Source organism: Dromaius novaehollandiae, chromosome 8 (assembly GCF_036370855.1).
Source record: "Dromaius novaehollandiae isolate bDroNov1 chromosome 8, bDroNov1.hap1, whole genome shotgun sequence".
NCBI lineage: Eukaryota > Metazoa > Chordata > Aves > Casuariiformes > Dromaiidae > Dromaius > Dromaius novaehollandiae.
The window spans coordinates 9498490-9519668 of record NC_088105.1 but is presented as its reverse complement, the minus strand read 5'-3'; the positions used below and the strand labels follow the sequence as shown (position 1 = coordinate 9519668).

At 47.6% G+C, this 21179-nt stretch overlaps 1 protein-coding gene across 1 annotated transcript in view; it reads right to left on the bottom strand.

Annotated features, from left to right (window-relative positions):
* The window catches only part of PAPPA2 (pappalysin 2), a 119685-nt gene that overhangs the window by 44445 nt on the left and 54061 nt on the right, over window positions 1-21179 (bottom strand). The window contains exons 11-14 of the mRNA XM_064515609.1: window positions 20547-20684; window positions 16643-16778; window positions 16002-16221; window positions 1067-1238 (exon numbers count right to left, since the gene is read on the bottom strand). Of these exons, the coding sequence (XP_064371679.1) occupies window positions 1067-1238; window positions 16002-16221; window positions 16643-16778; window positions 20547-20684 (666 nt within the window). The remainder of the gene's footprint in view (window positions 1-1066; window positions 1239-16001; window positions 16222-16642; window positions 16779-20546; window positions 20685-21179) is intronic.

The following is a 21179-nucleotide window of genomic DNA, read 5'->3' as shown; positions in this document are numbered from 1 at the left end:
AACCTTCCAAGTGACATGGGCAACAAGCGGGGCATCTCGAGTTGCCCCTTTGCACTCTGTCATGCCTCACTTTCCAGCGCCCACCTCACCCCTTGGTAAACACTGGCTGCTGTAGCACGAGTAACGTGTCTGCCAGACATGAACGCTGTCAACCCTCTGGTGGGAAAAAAAGCCCAACCTGCTTACATCTCCTGTCTCACCTCCATCTGTCTCCACCTCATGGGAGTTTACACCCTCTCATTTGGGCTGGTGTGCGGGGCCAGCTCAGCCCTAGAGGTTTCTGTTCTCTCTGTAGGAACAGAGTAAGGACAGGACAAACTGTGCCCCTAACCCTGCCAAGGTGACTGCCTAGATCTGAGGGAGTTCAGCTCCCAAGGACCTGTCAGTCCCAGGTCTCCTCAGTCAATGTCTAAGCATGGAGCTGGCTGTGGCTTTTACAAGGCAGCCCCCGGCCCACTGGAAAGTGGGTTGAACTCTTTCATGCTGACTTCTGTGCTGCCCTGCTGGCTTGGGCAGCACTGATTGCAACATGATACATAGGAAGAAAAGCTCCTGGCCCTGTTGGCCGTCTTTTCATCTACAGCCCTCTAAATTTAGTCGCTCTGAAATGACTTCATTTTTTCCTGAGCCAGTAACTTCAACTTTAACAGAGAAAATGTCCCAGGGATATTTAATCCTCCCAGCAATGCCCATGAAAAGAACAGAAAGCATCTACCTCTGCCTCTACAGGAACAGACTCAGCATGTCACTATCTGGCCTAGGACATCACACATACGGCTCCTTTTAGCCTGGAAGAGACGCAGTCTATGCGCAGCACTGGCTGTGGGAGCTAGAAGGACTACAGCAGAGATTGCAGAGGGGTCCCCAGAAGCACCGGCCATTGGCACTGAGGTCCAGCTCTGGAGGGTCGACTGGACTAAGGCTGGTTGGCTGAGCTGTGAGGAGCCCAGGGCTGCAATTACATGGTGTCCTGGGGTCATTCCCAACCACCCCAGGGTGCTGAAGTCTCTCTTAACTAAGTCTGTCCAGGGGGTCATGAGGTGATATCTGCTCTGCTGTCACTCACCTGCATGGAGCCCAGGCTCTTCCCATTGCTGGAGCGGAGGACGAATCCCTTTTCACAGGAAACAACACACTCCATGTCCCTTGGACCACTGGAGGTGCAGTTCAGGGTGGCGGTGTGAGCAAGCACTGGGTGTGTGCAGCTTCCCGGCTCTGCACAGGTACGGTGGGCACAGCTGTGGAAGAGGAAAGAGAAAGGCTCAACAAAGCAGTCCTGGTGCTTCTGCAGTAAGGAGGGACTCCCTTCAGGTGGCATCTGCTTGGGATGCTCAGAGGCTTGCAGATGCACGTAGAGAGATGCATACCTATGCCTCGGTCCCAGGCTTGGAAATCTCTTGAAGATGATGCCTTGAGGGTAATTATTCCCAGCTCTGTCTCGGCTAGATCTCCGCCCAACCCCAACACACACCTTCCTGCACACCATGCTACCCTTCCAAGCAGATGGAAAGATGCATGGTCTAAGAGCACTCCTTCAAAAATCTAGGCTCTCTTCCCAGCTGAACTAGGGAGCTGTCTAGTGTGGCTACCCAAGCTCCTTTGTCTTAGGGGGCATACAGAGCCTTTACGGCACCTGCCACAAAAGGACCTTGTGATGCTTGGTGCAGGTGGACTGAGGGGAAGGAAGTCAGGGGGAGAAGACAGGCAGGTTTGCCTATCCAGTAAGGGTAACAGATGAGAAACTATAAACAACAGTTATTGTATCACCTTTCTGAAAGAGCTACAGTTTCTTTGGCAGGAAAACAGCCCCTACACATGACAATTTCTAAGAACTTCTCCCCAAGAAAAGCAATGGGACCAGGTTTTCAGATTCAATGCCCATCCTCAGAAGTCCATGTGAATCTACACTGGCTGTGAAGTTGTATTGCAATTTTTGGTTTCATTCGTGCAGTCACACTGTGCACAAGTGTGTACATGCATGTGTAAGGATGAGTGTGTATTTGTTACACATAGGGAGGAATATGAGTTTATGAGTTGTGCATGGATGTGTGTGGTTGTCCCCTAATAACAACTTCTGAACGTGTTATCAAGCACCAGCTAGATTTGGCAGCCAGGCTGAAAATGCGTAGATGGGAGAGGAAAGAGACTTTACAAGTACTGCCCGTTTTCTGTCTGACAGAGGGAAGATCTCCAATACGCTCAAATCACACTGACCACCAGAGAATCTGTGGCAAAAGACACCTCCTGAAACTGAGCTCTGCAATGCCATAGGGAGGACACAGTTTGGGAGCACTCACATGATTGCAGTCACTCACACTTGTCTTCACACGTACATTCTGGCTCTTGCATGCGTCTCTCAGAGGCACTAGTGTGCATGGAGACAGACAACGGGAAGCAAGAGGTCTGCATTTTCCTAAGGCAACAAAGCTCAGGCAATAACACTGGGCATTTCTCCTTTCTGGTAACTTTTGAATGCACACCTCCACTTCAATCAAACATAGCATGGGATAAGAGCTTCCAGTGCTGTTATGTTCTGACAAGGTTTGTAACAACAGATGGCCAGGAAGAAAAGACAAAGAGGCCTTTTTAAAGCCCCTGCTGACAGAAGGGCTGACAGGTATGTTAAACCTTGTATTAGCCATCAGAGAATCCCTATGAGCTAGCGTCACTATGATGCTCCCACTGCAGGTAAGGGTTCAGTCAGAGTAAGAACCAGTTCAGATACTAGAGAACCATCCATAAGATGCAACTTCACATGGCTGTGGATGTACAGCCACTTGCTCCTCACCTCACAAAACCACTTGCTCACTGAGCTTGCTCAAACTGCCGGGCACACAACGACCTCCCTCACGGTCCCACAGTCTCTCCTAGGTTTCCTGAGGCCCACACTCCAGACCTGGAGCATCCAGTTGCCTCTTTGAGGACACGCATGCAACTCTGGCCCTCCAAGCTACAGGCAGTCACAGCAGAGCATCTGTGGTGGCAAAGGGAAGTTGGACAAGCCCCCGCTCTCCCCTGCACCCCACACTGGTCACCATCTCGCTGCTCCCTCCCGCTCTGCTTTGATGCTCTGCCCTGCTCTCCCCACAGTCCCATGCAGCATTTCAAACCTACTCATCTTGTGGATTTTGATGCCAAGCTCTTGGGGGCAAAGACCATATCTCAGAATAATGTTGTTCCCTAGGCAAGATACAGCCAAAAGGAAGAACATACTCCCCCAGGAACCACTGCAAGTTACCGGGGGACCAGGGAAAGCTTGCCATGTATCACCTGTCCCAGGAAATAAATACTCCCCTCCTTGCCACAGCAGCTTCCTGCCGAGGACCAGCCATTTGGTACTGATTAATTAAGCATCACAAACAGTCCCACAGTGGAGGGGAGTGCTGGCCAGGGGGCTAAGTTCTCCATCAGTGAAGTACAGCCAGTAGATTAATTACCCAGGATGGAATTAGGCCAAGACATGGGGCTAATATAACAGCTCCCACAAGAAAATGCCCTGGGTATTTTGTGGTCAGGACTGGCTTTTTACATGTCCCGGCACTAAAATGGACAGCAGCCCCTCCTAAGCAGAGGTGCTGCTGGCTGAATCTTCCCCACGGTTTCACACAGTAACTGGGGAGAGTAGCAAGGGAGGAGCACCTCAACGTCCCCCTTTCTGCTCCTTGGCCTACCCTGCTCCACACGCAACTGCTGACAATTTTTGTGCACTATGTTTGGCCCACGGGAGACAGGGGCTGCACTGCCACCGTTTGCTCAATCTCTCCAGCAAGGATGCACACATAGAAACCCAACAGAAGATGCAAAATAGGTGCCAGCATGGACGATAAGCGAACGCAAGGTGCTGTTAACTCTGTACAAGCCTGTTGAACCAGTCACGGTGGAAACCTGCAGGGCACATTCTCATTCATGGCTCTGAAATGCCCAGTGGGCACAGGCAGAGGGGAGGAATGGCACAGGGAAGGGACCACAAAGGAGAACAAGAAATAAAAAAAAAAAAGGCTGTTTTTTCAGTGCAGACCTGTTTATGAAGTGAGAAATGGTTTCAGGGCAGCTGCTGCAAATTCTTTCACTAGCTTATATTTCCATTTGCTTCCTTTTTAAAGAATTTGTTTTACGAGTGCAGCGTTTGTCAGGTCATTAGCTTCTGAGGGCATCTGGTACCAATTGTAGCCCTCTCCCCTCCCCTCCCCCAGTTACCTTCTCCAGGCGGTTGCTTTGCTCCCTGCCTGTGCCCCCAGCACATGCACGTACACACACACACCCACTCTCATCTCGAACTCCACCTCCCCGTGATGTAACCCCTGTCCTCAGACTCCTTGCGTGCGTGTCTCTGGACATGCATGTGTGAGAGGGGCTGAGTTGCTTTTCTTTTTAGGCTTGCTCTTGCCTCCCATCTCCTCCCTCATCAGTCAGAAAATTAGGCCTTGTTTGGCAAAGCCTGCCTTTCTGCACACAGAGTCCACGGGGATCTGTGCACCGCTTTTGTGCTGTGGGAACTGCAAGAAACCCCAGGCAAAGACCAGTAACCCGTTCCCTCCTACCCCGGGCTTGGGGATGCATTGACACATCACAGTAAGGAAGTCCTTAACCCCAGATGCCTCCAGGCACACAGAGATTATCTAGCCAAGTCACAGCCCGCCGCAACCCACACGTCAAGAAGCTGGGCTGGAAGATGAGCGGTGGGTTAGCCAAAAGGCCGTAGGCTACATCAGTGCCGGGACAGTTGCCACGTCAGATTCTGCAGAGCCCCGGGACACGTAACTTCATCTGCTTATGAAGTTGTGATGAGTTATGGAGCATGCGCTCATCCGAGTGCTGGATAGGGAGAGGGTGCTGTCAAGCCAAATGCATCATTAGCACAACTTTGTTCACGTTGGTGGAGTGATGACAGAGCATGGAGCTTACATTGTCTAGGATGACAATGCCATTATTAAATAACAAATAATGAAGCACTGATCATTTGCATTACTATTGGGCATATTCTGGTTTTCCAGCAACTTGGAAGCGTAACCAGCAATGCTGATAAAAGATAGATCAAGAGATCAGCAAGTTTCTTATTACTATATATACATTATGTGGGTATATATAGTTATATGTAAGAGATTCATAACTATGTAACATAACATGAAATAGAAATCTTTCTTTTAATATATGCCACACATATGTATACATACATATATTCTATATGTGTGTATACATATAGATTTTAGAAATAACTAGCTTTCTCCTGCTTTGTCCCAAATGTTAGCTAACTTATCACCCTTTTCTCTTTGTAACTAACAGCCTCCTTATCCCCTAAATACCAACTGTATTTTATTTTGGAGATGATCTGATACATATCTACTTAAGCTCTGAGAAATTTTTCTCAACCTGTACATAGCTTTGAAGTCTGATACTTCTATTCCAGACCTCAGGAGAGGCTTGCATCACTGAAAGCTGTCTGCTCTTCTCAAATATATCAGTAAGTTTAATAAAAAAAATCATCTCTCCCTACAAACTTTGCCTTGATCATTTCTTTTATCATCACCACCACTATCATTGCAATATATGAGTGAGAATGCCTTTGAGCCTGATGCTGTATGAATCCAGGACAAAGAAACTATTTGGCCTGGCACCATCATGGTCCATATGCCTTACCACAGTTCGGGTAATGTGATGGAATAAATCATTGCTCCCAGCAGCTGGAACACCCTAATGATGGCTGGACGAGGAAATGGTGTAGTTAGCCCAGGTCTCATCTCAGCAAGAAGGAGTTCTTTCTCCTTTTGATGATAAATCAAATCCCTGTATCGCAGCTGCAAACTCCTGACATTCGTCCATTTTTGATTCAGGCCACATATGATTTACAACAAGCCAATATATTTTTTTCTATATGAAACATCAAAAAAAAAATCCATTTTTATCTCAGCATCTTTTGAAGCCCAGACTAACGATTTGTCAACAACATTTTTACAAAATACTAGGGTTTTTTCTCCTAACTTATTCCACATCAGCACCAGCCTGCATTATTTTCTGGCTCTCTAAGTTTCATAACTCATACATCAAACAAAATTTCAAATCTGGAAATATGTGAAATTCTCATCAGTTTAGAGATGGCTCTAATTGCTCTGGAACGATAAGAGCTTTGTTATGAAATGGGACCAATTCTACAAACCTATAGCAAAACTTTCCCATTGGGAGCCTTCATGTTTCTATAATAAGAGCAGAAAGCCACTGCCAGCAATGAAACACCTTGAACCAATGGTGACAATGCTGGTAAAAAGAGATCTTTTTGCTCTTCCAAAAACCAAATTCTGAAGAGTCAAAATTCTGCATTTTAGTAGACACAATTATTTTATGAAACCCAGAAAATACTGATGGATTTACCCAACTCAAACTAAGCCAAGCTGAATACAATGCAGCTGCCTAAGGCACAATAAATCATCAATAAATTACTCAGGTATCTACCCAAGCTTTCAACCCAAAGACCGCTGTTCAAAGAGCCCTTATCAGCAAGTTCCAACTTTAACATGGGTAAAGGGGGGAAGAAGAGGTGTTGATGGAAGTTAATGCATGCACTCTGGTGGAGTCTGGATTCTACCACTGAATATCAGTGAGATAAAAGATATTTACCCCGAAGAGGTCTGGTGAAAGAGGAAAATTAGGAAATGAGAGAAGGTATTTTGGAAATACCAGGAATTTCTTCTCCTTTCAGGTATGCTGCTTTTGAAGGGGAAAGGTCTCACACTAATATAGTGAGCTGATGGCAACCATCCTCATGGGAGCAGGATGCATGTACAGACCCAATGGCAGTGATGCTTTTTGACTAAGATCTTCATTGAGATTGTCATCTCAAGAACCGGATGTTTGTTTTTGTACACGACTCTCAAAGGAACTGGCAAAGAGTAACATCCCTGCAAGTCATCCACTGTCACCTACCTCACAGATAGAGAAAAGCGAGCAGTAGGATGCCAAATGACCTGCTGGCCTCTTCATAGCCAGAGTGGTAAATGTGCAAGAAGCAGCAAGAAGAACTCCGTCTCTATATATTGTCAAATGGTTCCTTTCCATCATTTTTTATTGCTTGCTGCACCAAAACAGATTCACAGAAGCACAGAAAGTGAGGCTGAATGGGATCTCAAGTTCACTCTAGCCCATTTCCCAATCTGAGGAAGAATCAGCTGTAACTTCATCATTCCTGATAGATACCATCTTTCCTGAAGGAAGATAGCCTATCTATCAATCATGAGACAAGCACACAGGTACAATTTATCTGCCAGGCTGTGTGCTTTCCTGTTACTGGAGACAAAATGCCTCACAAAAGAGTCTGTGAGAATAGGTCTCCCATACCATACTGATGCTGAAGTTCAGTACAGAGAACACAGGACAGCACTGGCAGTGCAGAGGAAGTCCTTGGAGTGATGGGAGGGGTTATTTCAGCTTCTGGGCTGAGGGAGTACAGAGAAAGCCTGCCCTTTGCAGAGCAATCCAGGGGGCTCGCTGCATTCTCGGCTGCCCCAGATGGAAGCTATAGCAAAGGCCCTTCATCTTCTACCTGCACCTGACTAGGAGCCTATGATCTTTCATTTAGAGGTAACAACTTCAGTATAGTCATTCAGGCCTTTGTCACAGAAACAGACAGACACTATCATTTACACTAGTCCATGCAATACCATATAAATTCATCTGTGCATCCACCCATTACATATTTGTCCATTCATCCATCCATCCACATATGATCGTATACATTCATTTGTCTGCCAATCAGTCTGTCTGACCAACACTAACCAGAATGCCACACACCTTCTCCTACCTGTAGGGTCAGCCAACAAATATCTTTTCAGTTCCTCAAGGACGCATATTCAACTATCCCAAAGACCACCTTTATCTACATCCTATCACCAGGGCAACATGCTATACTTTATTTCCGCCACTTCCTATCTTTTCTAGGGGTGCAGAGGATTTACCTCTGATTTATATCCTTCTTTCCAGGACCCCACTCACAGGATCTTGACCGGTACCCATAGCTAGAATGTATTCATTCAAACAGATTGCTCTGTAATCATGTATCACGTAGCAGCCAGGACCTGGACTCTATTGCCTGCCTCTTCAACTCTGCCATGTGTTTGAAAGCTCACTAACAAAACCAGTCTAACACTGCTAAGCACCTTAGAAATGGGCTCCTGAGAGGGCCACTGGTGTCGGTTTGGGACAACGGGTGGATCTTGAGCCTCATATGGCTCTTGGGCAATTCTTGGTCCCCATGTGGTCCCCATGTTGGGGCTGCATCATGTCACCAGCAGCGGGGCTATTCTGGGTGACCCAGCGTACAGCTGGGGTAGAAACCCAACCAACAAGCTAGAGCAACTAGCGACTGCACCAGTTTGTCCTGAGAAACAGTAACATCTTAGTCCAGCTTTCTCTTATAAACATCTAATGAGACTCCTAATGAATTATGAGCTCCTCCCAGTAAAGCATTTCTACAGTGATTGTGCCTTCAGCTTTGTCACAGTACCTAGGCTGTGCTTGGTGCCTCTGGGCTGCGTGAACATGTTGGTGTGCAGCTTATAGGCTCAGAAAGATTCATTCTCACTGGGATGTTTGTTCATAAATATCCCTTCTGCCTTTGCAATCTGGTGTGAAAGGTGTGGAGGTGTTCATATCACTGCATCTGCAGGGAATCACTTCTCCACTTTGAGAACATAATGCCATGTTGTGGGCCATTAAGGATGAACAGAGGTAAAGAACACCATCTGACAAGCAACGACTGAACAGATGGGAAAAAAGATGACTCGGAGGGATACAACAGTGGCCTATAAAATCCTGAATGGCAAGGAGGAAGGGAATAAGAAATAATTGTTCATTGTTTCTTCCAATATGAGAAGTAGATGATCTCAAATGAGAAGAGCAGGTGACCGGTTCCATGCATACAGAAGAGTATGGTTCTGCTTTCGGTGGACAGTCAAAAACTGGAACTCCTTGCTGCAAGTTGCTGCAGGTGCTAAAGTTTTACAGATGTTCAAAAAGGATCAAAAGAAAAGTTCCTTAAACACTATTAAACAAAGGCAGCACCTCTGGCTCATGAAGCTCCTGATCCACAAAACAAGGGAGGGAAGAAGATTATCCAGAGCAAGTACTTTTACGTGCTCACTAAATACTTACAGTCTTTCCTGGCCTCTGCTTAGCTGTTGCAGAGACAGTGGGGCCAGCTATCCCAGTGCAATGTAGACACCCAACAAGCTTTGGGATCAGTGCAGACAGACGCATCTGTCTGTGTTCTCAGTGCAGCGTAGTAGCCAGAAGGATAACAGGGTTCTTGGAGATGCAAAAAGAACACCATCCAAAAGAAGGAAGGAAAAGATCTGGCGTTTGTACATAGCATTCATAATGGCACTAACAAAACCAGAAGGGATGTAGAAATACTAGAGGGATATCGAAATGGAGTTGCAAGCAGAATTCACAGTTGGCCTGCAAGACTATGAGATTTAAGGAGCGGAAACTATATATCACAACAGAGAGGAGATGGTGAAAGGCTCCAATCACTCTATACAAATATACGCACACAGAAAAGAAATCTGCTGGCAGGGGGCATTTGGAGCTTTCTGATAAGGATGGAACAAAAGCCAGTGACTGGAGTGGAAGACAGACAACTTTCATCTTGAAATCAGAGGCAGGTTCCCAACAGAGAGGGTTACTGGAGATAAGAATAGCTTAGTAGGAAAGAAGATGGACTCATGACCTTCTGGAGTCTGTAATATTAGACAAAAAAGCCTTCTGAAGGACATGTTTTATCCAGTTTCTGGGGAAAATGCAATTGCCTGTACATGACATTAGGGATAGCAGGGTAGAACAGGGGCAGGCTGGCTGGCAGCGGTACACCTAGAGTCTCTGTAGGCAAACCTCAGACCCTCCCAACGTTCGTTCCCTTCCTCGCGGGACATGGGGAGAACAGAAGGAAGGCCTTGTGCGTCAGGGGCTGCCAATATCTGGAAGCAAGCTATCAGACTGGGTAGTCCTTTCTCTGATGTGGCACCAACCACCCTGTTTCTCAGCTGCCTGGCTGATCTGTTTAACTCTCAGGATCAATTTGGTGGAAAAAATTAGGGTTGGAAGATACTTTTTTCTAGGAGACTAGCTAGTCTCTGGGAAAGGCAGATGACGCCTTGAGTGTCCTTAAAAAAAGCATATACAAAGCATTAAATTCAAGAAGCAGTCACATTACCATCCCCATGTTGGGCAGTGAAACCACCAGTTGACAGGAACAAGTCCTGTGGTAGAGCCTTGGCCACCAGTGCCTGTCAGCCAGTCAGTGACCCGCAAGAGAAGTGCCACAGGTCAGACAGCTTTGCCGCCAGAGGAGAGGCACCTTGAGAGGTCTCAAGGGCAGAGCCAAAGGCCGAGGTGGGCCAGCGGCCTAGGAAAGGTGGTGGTCAGGATACTGGGCTTGGTTCTTTGGAGGTTTTATCCTCCAGCTCAAGGGGACAGGATGTGCATGGTGCAGGACAGACGTAACCTGTTCTAACAGGCCTCACGCTGTCCTGAGGAGGCTGTGTTTGCCGAGGAAGAGGTAGGAACAGCTGTTCAGACAACATGTGCTGTCCTCAGGGCCAAACTATTCTCAATGCCTGCTGCGTTGCGTATAAAGAAAAGCCCAAGCAGGCGCTAGCTGGAGGACAGAGTGGGGACGGAGGTACGTCTTGACCTAGCATGCCTCAGCCTATGCAGGGGTGACCTTGGGACCTCAAGGTAGAGGATCCATCCTTTGCACCTGGGGGCTGCACCATTTTATCAGCCGTGATCTGAGGACAAAGTAGAGTCACCATCCCATGGCATTTGGCAGCACTACATGTCCAGGACACACCTTTTCGAAGCAAGCATTTTCTAGCCCATCTGCGTTTTCTCCTGTTAGTGACTGCCATGCTTTTCCTCTGCCTCCTACTTGTCCTCCCTTTCTGGTCCAAACACGGGGGATCCCAAGTCAGGGTAGGTGGCACAGCAAGTCATTCAGCGGGAAGGAAAGGAAGCGCCAGCACCTCTAGCCAGGGTCCCCACAGATTTTCACACCAGCACAGATGTAGTTCATGATCTGACCCTGAATAAAATTAGCATATGGGGGAAAGAAAATAAAACAAACAAAACCTGCTTTTGAAATGATACTTCTTTCTTTGCTGAATAAAAATAAAGATTAGCAATTGCTAATGTGTAAAAAAAAAAAAAAAATCCATTTGATTTTTTTTTTCCTCCCTGACACCTATTTGCCATATAAAAGAAATCCAGACCAGATTCCCCTTCAATACATTAAGCCTACTTTTAGGCTAGCAGAGGAGAGCAATCATATAGGAAATAAAAACACATTGCAGATTTTGTTTTGCAGCACCTTTCCCTCTAACATGCCAAGGCATTTCCCAGCACACGCTAACATAAAATAAAACACACTAAAAATAAAACCAAGCTAAAAATAAAAATAACAGAGGAAATGAACAATGTTCCCCTGGTTTGATATACAGCCTGTACCAAGGAAAACAGAAGGGACTGTGGCTCAGTTTTAAAATCCAGAGGAAAAGAATAAGCATGAAAGTTAGAGAGTTTAAGCCTGGTGGGATGGCAGTCCTGATGAGGCAGCACTCCCAGTCCCAGCTACAGTGAGAACTTGGTCTTTGCCACGACCGAAAAGGGACAGAGCCAAGGGACGGTGGTGCTAACACAAGAGTGCCCTGGGTGAGGCTTCCTCTTGGGCACATCCATCTCTGCTGCTGCAAGTTTTCAGGAAACTCATTAACACTTTGATTTCTGCTTGACCTTCTGAGTCTGTAATTCACCTGAGAAAGCAAAAGGAAGCCCTGCGCTGCTGGCAGGGCCGGTGGAGAGGGAATCCCATGGCCCTGTGCTGCCAGAGCGGCATTAGAGAGGGATCCCCAAGCCATTTCTGCCTGCGGTGCTCTTCCAGCCTCCAACATCTCAAGAGGGTCCGAAAGGAGAAGGCTACTCTTTCTTCAGAACAAGGCTGTACTTTGGCTGGTTGCAAATACCTGCTGCATCCTGACCCAATGCAGAGATGGCTGCACTGCATTTGCAAAGAACACAATGTCTTTATTTTCCTGAGCCTGCAAAGCACTTAGATCATTCAAGACAAAAGATGCTACAGAAATACCAAGTCGTTACATTTATTATTTTGGCAATGAGCACTTCTAGACTGAATTCATGAAACCTCTTTCTGCTGTTGCTTTTGTCACTTTGCCTTTTTGGGGCTATTTTTAGGAAACTGCTTACATACACATGCTGTGTATGTGAGGCTGGGTGCGTGTGAATGGTCAATTCAGTTCTTTACTGGAACAACACAGACTTGATCTTTTACAAATGTATTTAAACTTCTTAAGATTTTATATTCCTGGATTTTAATAGGGCATCGCCCCCCCACCCCAGACTCCACCTGCCTTTATACCAAGCCAATTATTAGCCCTTAAAAATAAGAATACTGCTGTACATTTGTTCTTGAGTTGAAATAGATTTTTAAAATAAAATACAGGGGAAAAATACTTGGGCAGTTCCCGACTTAACAAAGGCAGATTCTTTATTATTAGCAAGACTACTGGAGATTATAAATCAAAGCCTAACGTTCTCTAAGTATTCAAGCCTGTTGTCCAGAAAAGAGAAACTATAAATAGCATTTCCTACTCTTAAAACTCTGGGGATCCCGATTGACTCAGAGTGTTTGCTAAGGGCACTTGTGTAACCTGTAATTTAACACACTACCACATCATAGCTGATCAGGGAAATTTATTGCGTGGAGGCCAGTAGCCTGCTTTTGGGGTGCTTCATGTTACCTTTACAATTGAAGAGGGTTAAGACTAATCACATGGTCATTCCTGCAACCTGGCTGATGAGCAGAAACTTTTTACACCACCATAATTTGAATGCTTTCAACCCTATGCCTATCCTCTGTGAATAGCTGGCACCTCATGGCACCTCTGGCCAGTGGAAACCGCTCTTACACTAGGTTTATAGGTGGAGATAGGAACATGCAGGTCTCCATTTAGGATGGATGTGCTGTGCATCACTAGGTATTCTGGCTCTGGACAGACTGTGAAGGGTTTGGCCCTCCCAGTGGAGGTCACACTTGCCAAAGAGTTCAAAACTCCTATAAAACACTGAAATAAGGGTGTAATCTTCCAAAGTGTCTCCGGGTGAGGAGATCTAGAATTGGGAAGCTCATCTTCTCCAAGAAACAGCTCCTTGCTTGACTTGTCCCAATGCCAGAAAAGGGGAAAGCAGCCAAGACCCACATCCCCAACTCGATGCTACACTGCCAACCTCAGCACCACAGGCGTGGGAAGGCAGAGGGACCAGCTGAGAGACATGGAGAAGAGAAGAGCAGTGGAGGCCCTACCAGTCCTGGCATACCGCAGCTAAGCCAAGGCCATGGGGGAGCCCACAGGACAGGAGTAAGACAGGGAAGGGAAGACTTAAGGATCTTGTTAGGTCCTTTCGTGCCTGTTTGTAAAAAGACGGCAGAAAGTTCAGCGTGCATTGGAGATATGGAAACAGGCTTCATATGAGCCTGTGTTTCACAGCTAATGGGCTCCAGCAAATGCTAAAGCGGGGAGCTTTTCCTGTAGTTGGGATGTTTATAAGATCCCTCCCCTACGTGGAGTCACTAGTGTCCAACACAGGTTGATCTGACAGGGTTTCCTCTCAGACTTTCATAAAAACATATAGCTGGCGAGAGGGGAGAAACCTGACTGACATTCAGGATTGCTGCTCCTCTGTCAGATCTGATCAAAACTGACTCCTGACTTCAGAGTTACTGGGCTGGAGGGCAGGGGAGGGAGGCACACACACAACGCGTGATGCAGCAGATGCTAAGTATTGCATCTCCAGTGGAGAAGGGCACTTTCTGCAAGCTGAGAGCAGGCACATGAATGGTTCCCCTTGCCAGGCTGCTGGCTGGTAACTTGTCAGCAGTGGCCACCTGGTTGCAGGTCTCCAACCAGAATCTATTGCTACAAATGTCCTCTCTGAAATCCTTAAACAGAGACTAGAAAAGAAAAAATCATTTACTTTTCTGTGTGTTTCTTCCTGTATGTGCTTTTCTCTTTATGTAGATGATGCTCACCTACGTCTGGTCAGTCTTTTCCTCCTTGCAGTCACTTCCCATCTTATGAGGGGGAGGGGGAAGTTCTCAAGCAATGAGAGCGCAAAATTATTTTAAAGGATGAGAAAATGTAATTGAAAAACCACATCAGTTGGCCAGGGTCTTGGAAGCATGTGTGTACGTAGCTATAACGGCTACCAGGAGGAAACTGACTGCATTTCAGGGGGACACTGATCCTTTAATGTAAGGCTGAGAATAATATTTATATGCTGACTCACTAAGATTTATGTTTCAGTATAAATCACACATGCACTTAAAAAAAAAAAGAAAAAGAAAAAAGGCAAAATGTACATAACATAAATCAGTTGCGCTATGATCCCACGAGCTTTTAGACAAACACATGCACACTCATTCATTATGAAGGATGTTTGTCCATGCAGGGCCATCAGCAGAAGAAAAATAATGATAGTAGTAGTGATTTGATGACCCTAGGCAAAGCCCTTAACTCTTAACGCCTCCACAGCTTCAGAAAAGCTTAGACCCAAACTTAGCATTCCCAGTCGCATAATTTGAGTAATTGGCTGGACCAGAGCCCTGGATCTGGATACTTGTAATTTCAGGGAACCTGGGATTTGAATGCAAAGCCAGACTTTGCAGGTCTGGCTGTCATCAGCCCCACTATTCCTCTAGGACAAAGCCGAGCACCTTCCTTTAATTCCTTCTTGGGTCTGCATCTCTGCTCAGCACGTTCTTTCTGCCCTGTTTATTTAGTCTATCTTGGATGACAGTTTTTCCCCCTGTCCCTTTGCCAGCACAATTTACTTGGAACACAGTGCCCTGTTCTGCAAATACTGCTTCTCATTTACTGCTTTATGAAGACATACAGACGCCTGCGAGCACCGGACGTCAATAAATTAAAGTGCTGTTACTACTATTATTGTTATCACTGTATTATAGTGGGGGCAGCGTAGGACTTGGTGTAGGGCCTGGGATGGATGGGAAGCCAGAGAGGGGAGGAGGAGGAGGTGCACGCGGAGGTATTCGAGGAATCTTCTGCGGCACCCAAGTCCAAACAGGGCGAGCGAAGCTCCGGCTCCCCTCCTTTGGGAAACTGGCCTGGGACACGTGGTGGTGGCGTGGAAGGAAACCAAAACCCAGACGGAAAGGCAGGCGTCTGCGAGGCTCTCGCCAGCAGGCTGTTTTACAGAGAGTCACCCTTGCGGTGTTTTTCCTCCACATTAACGAGGGCAGTGAGGGTGCCAGACACGACCTGGGAAGCTTCAGCTCCGTCTCCCAAGGAACTCGGCTAACCCACGTGGTGTGGCTGGGAAGAATGGAGACGGATCTGACTAGCCCACTCTGAGGAGGAATGCAAACACAGCCTTGACTATAAACCACTGGGTATTTTAGTTGATGAAATTTTGTATTATTAACAGAGATGCTCACATGCTTGGAGTTTAGCACGTTCTTGGGCGCCATGCTAGAGGGAGGCCCAAACAGGGCTCTGATCCTGCAGAACAAAACTGTGTGCTTTCATCAAATTCAATACTATTGTAAAGCATACTCAAAAGAAATCTAAATTTTAGCTTCAGTGGTGGCCCTTAATGATAATTCCTTATCAGGGGGAGCTTGATTTCCCTATCTGAAAAGGGTCCTTTAATGTAGTTTTATGCAGATGCAAAGGCCACACACAGAATCTATCTTCCTATGTTCCCCCTCAGTGAGATAAGCAAATCGAGTCTTATTACACTAGATTTTTAAATTGCCTTTCAAAAGCCACCTGAGAATAGTCGTGAAACAACTCAGCAAGTAGACAAAAGGTGCCTGTACACAAGTGAATAGAGCTAAACACGTCAGAAATGAAGCACAAAGCCCTGGAAGAGATGGGCTCCATGTGCCCATCAGAGAAGGGCCCACGAGGAGGCAATACCTGTAGGTCTGGTGGCTGTGTCCCTCCTCGTGTTCCAAGAGGCAGGTGGTCGAGTCAGAAGAACTGGAGTGAGCGGATGTCCGCAAGGCCACAGCTGCGATGCCCACAAGCGGGGAGGAGAAATTGAGCAGCACTGAAGCGATCCGGTGGGAAAGGTACTCCTGGTTGTGGGTCACGTTGATGATGAGCGGGTTCTGCTGACATGACAGCTCATGTGTCCCTAGGGGAGGGGGGAATCAAAAGAAAGAACCACTAGCTCAGCTCTGGTGATATTCATTTTGCTTCTCGTTTTTCCCACTGCTAAGATCCTCCCCTCCAACTTTCCCATGCCTCTGGACCCATCAGACAAGCTTGGAGCTCAGTGCGAAGTTTGGGAAGCAGAAGGAGCTGGGATGGGAGCACCAGCACCTAACCCAGTGGAAGCCCAGCCATGCTGGGGGCTCCTGGTGTCCTGGCCACAAGAGCAGCAACTCTCGTTGTTTTTGATAGCAGTCAGGAGCCAACAAGCATAACCCTGCTCACACCTGACGCACTTGCAGGCTTCCAAATCCAGCCGTGGAAAGAAGGGAGAGGAATTCAGTGGCCAGAGAGGGAAAGTGGGGGGGACAGAGGACTGGTGCTGCAGCCCATAGGACACTCACCCAAAGAGAGGTTCAGCCCATTTATGTCGCTCAGTTGGACAGTGACAGTTGGCTTGCGCTGGTCACTTGGGACGGTGCCATCGGACGCCAGGAAAACCAAGACGGAGGTAGGCACTCCCGGCCTGTGGAAGCACACCTGCACGAGAAGGCAAGGGAGACCCTAAGAGTGGGTGGGCAGCAGAAATACTTCCCAGCAATGAACTGCAGAGGCAGTCTTTCTGGTCTGATACAAACGAGAGAGAGAGGGAAAGAGTGAAGGCAGAGAGAGAGCGGCACCAGGTCTAGGAGGCCAGCAGATTGCAGATGGATGGAGCAGGGAATAGGTGGAAAGAGCAGGAGAGGAACAGGGGTGAACAGAGTGTGAAAACAGGCAGAAGCAGTGGGGAACGCACAGAAAGAAAAATCAGGAACGCAGTCCTTTCCCACCTAATCTTCTTCCTCCCCTTTACCAGTTTTCCCCACATGTATCAATCCTTGCAATAAATTTATGGCATCTTCCCAGATCCGCAAGGCTTGTTACTCTTAACCTTGAGCAACACCTGACCCAGGGCCAGACAATCCTTTTTTCGACCTTCCTAGCTCTGCTCCGACTTCCACACCACATGGTGTGGACCGGGCATGCGAGGCATCCAGAGAGCAGAACTACCAGCTGTGCCACTGAAATGTTTCCATTAAAAACAAGAAAAGGCCCCAGTACCCAGAGTGACTGCACACCGTCTGTCAGCCAAAAAGTGGAAAGATTTGTGGCAGGAAGTCCTGCCTATTACAAAAACTGACAGTTCCCCACTTGTCTAGGAGCCCTGAAGGCTATATGAGACGGCCGGGAAATTCATGGCATCAATCACTGCAGAGCAGACGTTCTTTGGAAGCAAGAGGACAGAAATGTTTTTCTCCCCGACCCCAGTACCCCCCCACCCTGTGCTGCGATGTGTTTTGATCCAGATCCACCCTATGGAGTGTTTTTGTGGAATCCAGGCTTAAAGAGAGCCCAGAAATTCAAGGCAAGCTATATTTCAGAGGAGGGCAAGTCCCAGCTGGCTAAGCACGGACCGGGAAGCAGGTTTCCCACCTCTCGGGGAGGTGCACTCTGCAGCAACCCCGAGCAAGCCCTGAGGATGGCTGTCCTGCTCTGCCTGTGCTCTCCCTCTGCCACCGCTTGTCTCACCTGGGGTTTGCCCCACCGGGAGGGGCAGCCCCAGGGAACGGCCCTTGCGGCTTGGCGCATCCCCCAGGGCCTGAAATTGCCCCGGTGGTCTGTATGTGCCAGGTGTCCACCTCCAGCCGGAGCGCAGAAACCAAAGGCAAGGCGGAGAGAAAGGGCAGGGGAAGAGAAGGTACAAAAAACAAAAGCCACCAACCAAACCACAAGCAAGAGGATGAGAGGACAAAAAAGAAGAAAAAGAAAATCTAGCAGTGCTCAAAGCCCAGTACGGAGCAGGAAACCTGCTCTGAGGAGTCTCCCTAGCCAGAAAGCTGCAGCTTGGCAGGAGCTGGCCAGTTTTAGCCATGCCACCTGCTGCCCACTCCTCCAAATGCAGTTCTTCCAAGGGGAGGAAAGGTGTTCTGAGGAGTCAAGTGGGGCTTTACACTGACTACACAGCCTGAGGTGGAAGGATTCACCTTTCCCTTCCTACCGTGTATCTGTTCAGAGATGAGGGAAATTGTGACCCTGAGTTAGGTAAGTCAGCTGCTGCCCCTCTAACTAACATCCCATTTATTCTTCCTTTTCTCATATTATGTGCTTGGCCACAGTGGGCTATGTTCTTAATCTTTCCCCCCGCCCTTCATTTAATTTCCTGTGTGTTACACACCCTGACTTGCTTCCAAGTGATTTTGATTCCTCTCTTCATTGGATGTGTTCGAACCCAAGAACAAAGCATGGCCACAAATCTGCAAATCATGACGATTCCCACCTGCAGATGGACCCAAGGTGCATGGTGGAAGGTTCCTTCGGTGGCACCGACATTTCCATGTCCTGCTCTGGCCCTAGCTTGCTCACAGCTGGGTGCCTACAGCAGGACCCAATGTTTCCCCTGCTCGTTGGTGCCACCTTTTGAGAAATGCTGTAGGAATCAATTCCTACTCTGTGATGAGACTTGTGGTGCCATTTTAATGCAGGTGACACAGGTGCAGCTTTAAAATGGCCATGGGGGTGCATGGGCACAAAACAGTGTGCACATGGATGTACATGTGTGCATGAACAACACGATTCCTGTTTGTGCAGGCGGGTGTGCTAGGCAAACTGTGAACAAGAATCTGTCTTTCCCAGCCCAATATGTTACCAATCAGGCAAAATCTATTAAAAAAAAAAAAAAAAAAAGAAAGAAAGAAAGAAAAGGGCATATTTATTACTAGTCCATAAATAATTTTATGGGCAGAAAATAATAGCACTCCTAAAGAGAGCATGGAGAACCAGTAATGAAAGTCTTTAATATAAACATCCATAGAGGAAGAGAACTGACCACAAGCTCCAATAAAACTGGAACATGCTTTAACCCCTGGTGAGAAGTGGAAAGCAAGCTTTCATCTAGGTAGGACAGAGAGGGAGATTTCTGCTTTCCTGCTAGCAAAGGAAGAAAGGAGGTATATATGTCACGGTCTACGCCTGAGAAGGAAGCCAGAAAGTAGGTTTTAAGCAGACAGACAGGGAAGGAAAAAATATCCAGTTAAAGAAAGTTCTTTGGAGAGGCAGAAAAAGTTGGAGAAGCAGAGGACTGAGAGCTAATAGCAATGTTTATTGACTAAGGTTTGATGATTCACATCAACAGTTCCTCTCTAGACAACCTCGATCAAAGCAGGGCAAGGTGCCCCTCATAAACTGTAGAAGAAGAAGCAAGCCAGATCACAGCTTTCCAGTAATACAAGGCAACAGCCACGAAACCTCCAAACTGGGGCTGCGGTCAGAAAATCAATGCTGTAAAAATCACTTTGGCCTAATCCTCTCCCAGCCTCCCCTGTCCTCCTCCTCCGCCTGCCATGACGGAGAGGTTTGACCCTGCCTCAGAGCGTGGGGAGCCACGGGCCGGCAGCCAGTCCATGCTCCCCTCAGCCACCCCCGCGGCACTGGGCGCTCTCCCAAAGGCAGCCCACGGCTGCGGAGGCAGGCCTGGAGCCCACCATCAGGCTGCACGACTCGGCAGCTCGGAAATACAGAAACGCTTCCTTTAATCTGGAGGCGCTGGGAGGGTAGAAGGACCTGCCTGCCAGGGTTGGTTCACTCTGGGCTCAGGGTGCACAGCACCAACCTGACACGCTCAGGACCTTTCAGGATGTCAGCGTATATCCCGATGAAGTCAGTTTTCTGTCTTTAAGTGGGATTTTTATTAAGTTGAAGACAAAACATTCTGATCTTTATCCTGGCACATGCAGAAAGCAGTCTTTCTCAGAGGCTCAGACAACAGGTCACTCCAGCCCTCCCAAAAGAGACTGCTCTCCTATACTGCTCGTGACTTCTGAGCTACCCTCTGCTGCTATTCACAGCTATGAGAAGTGAGGGCAACCTGGGCTTTAAAACACAGCTAAACGGGCTTGTGCCCACTCTGTGGTGGAATGGCACAGCCTGGCTGCAGAGGATTGTCAGAAGCAAATTGTTATTTCTCAACTTCAAAACATTTCTGTGGGCTTCTGTTTTCAGGCACAACTCTTCTCCCAGCAACCTGCACTCAGGATGGGTTTGCTGTAACAGGTACAGATCACAGTGTCAGTGGGGCAACCTACCTAAGCCACAGGCATTTGGATTTTGTGAAGACTCAGTAGAGTATTAAATCCTATCTGAATGGTTTTTAAGGCTGACGCAGCTCCTGCTGAAAGACAACCCAAGGCAGAAAGGACTGGCCTTTGTCACTGAAATGCTGGAGCAAAGACAAGCAAATCCTTCTGTGCCCAAACACACATCGTTACTTACCTTGAGCCAAACTCTTTCGTTATCCAAGGGCATCCTCTCACCATCTGGATCCTGAGCATTGCCTTGGCTGGGAGTACAAGGGAACCAAGCAGCAAGGGGAAGGTCCTTTGGCACATCATGAAGGTGGGATTTACATACCTGGAAAGGCAAGACTTTTTTTAACCCAGAAGGAAGCAAGGAAAAGAAGAGAAAGATAGAATTGAACAGCACCTACAAAGCCTCAAGAAAGAGCCAACACAATGTGAAGGAGAGAGAAGGGCCCCAAGTCAGTTTCTAGCACGAAGATAATTGGGATGTGGGTTCCAGAAGCAGGAGTGGCATCTCATCGCCTACACATATGCACAGGAGGTTTTTGCCCTTCTGGGGTCTTGTAAACATGCTATGTTGAAGTAGCTTGTGGTTTCTGTGGGGCTGAGCAAGAAAGAATGAGCTAGGCTGTAAGACACTAGGAAAGGCCCTGGCCTCCAGATTTTGACTGGGCTAACGGCATCTGAAGATGTGATTCATTTGCCCAAACACCAGCCTTCAGTGCCACTTGATGCGCTGGAGTATCTGTGACATCCACCTAGCGCTGACCATGAAACCTAGGAGACGCTTGTGTCCTTCTAGAGGGGCAGACACCAGAGCCCAGGG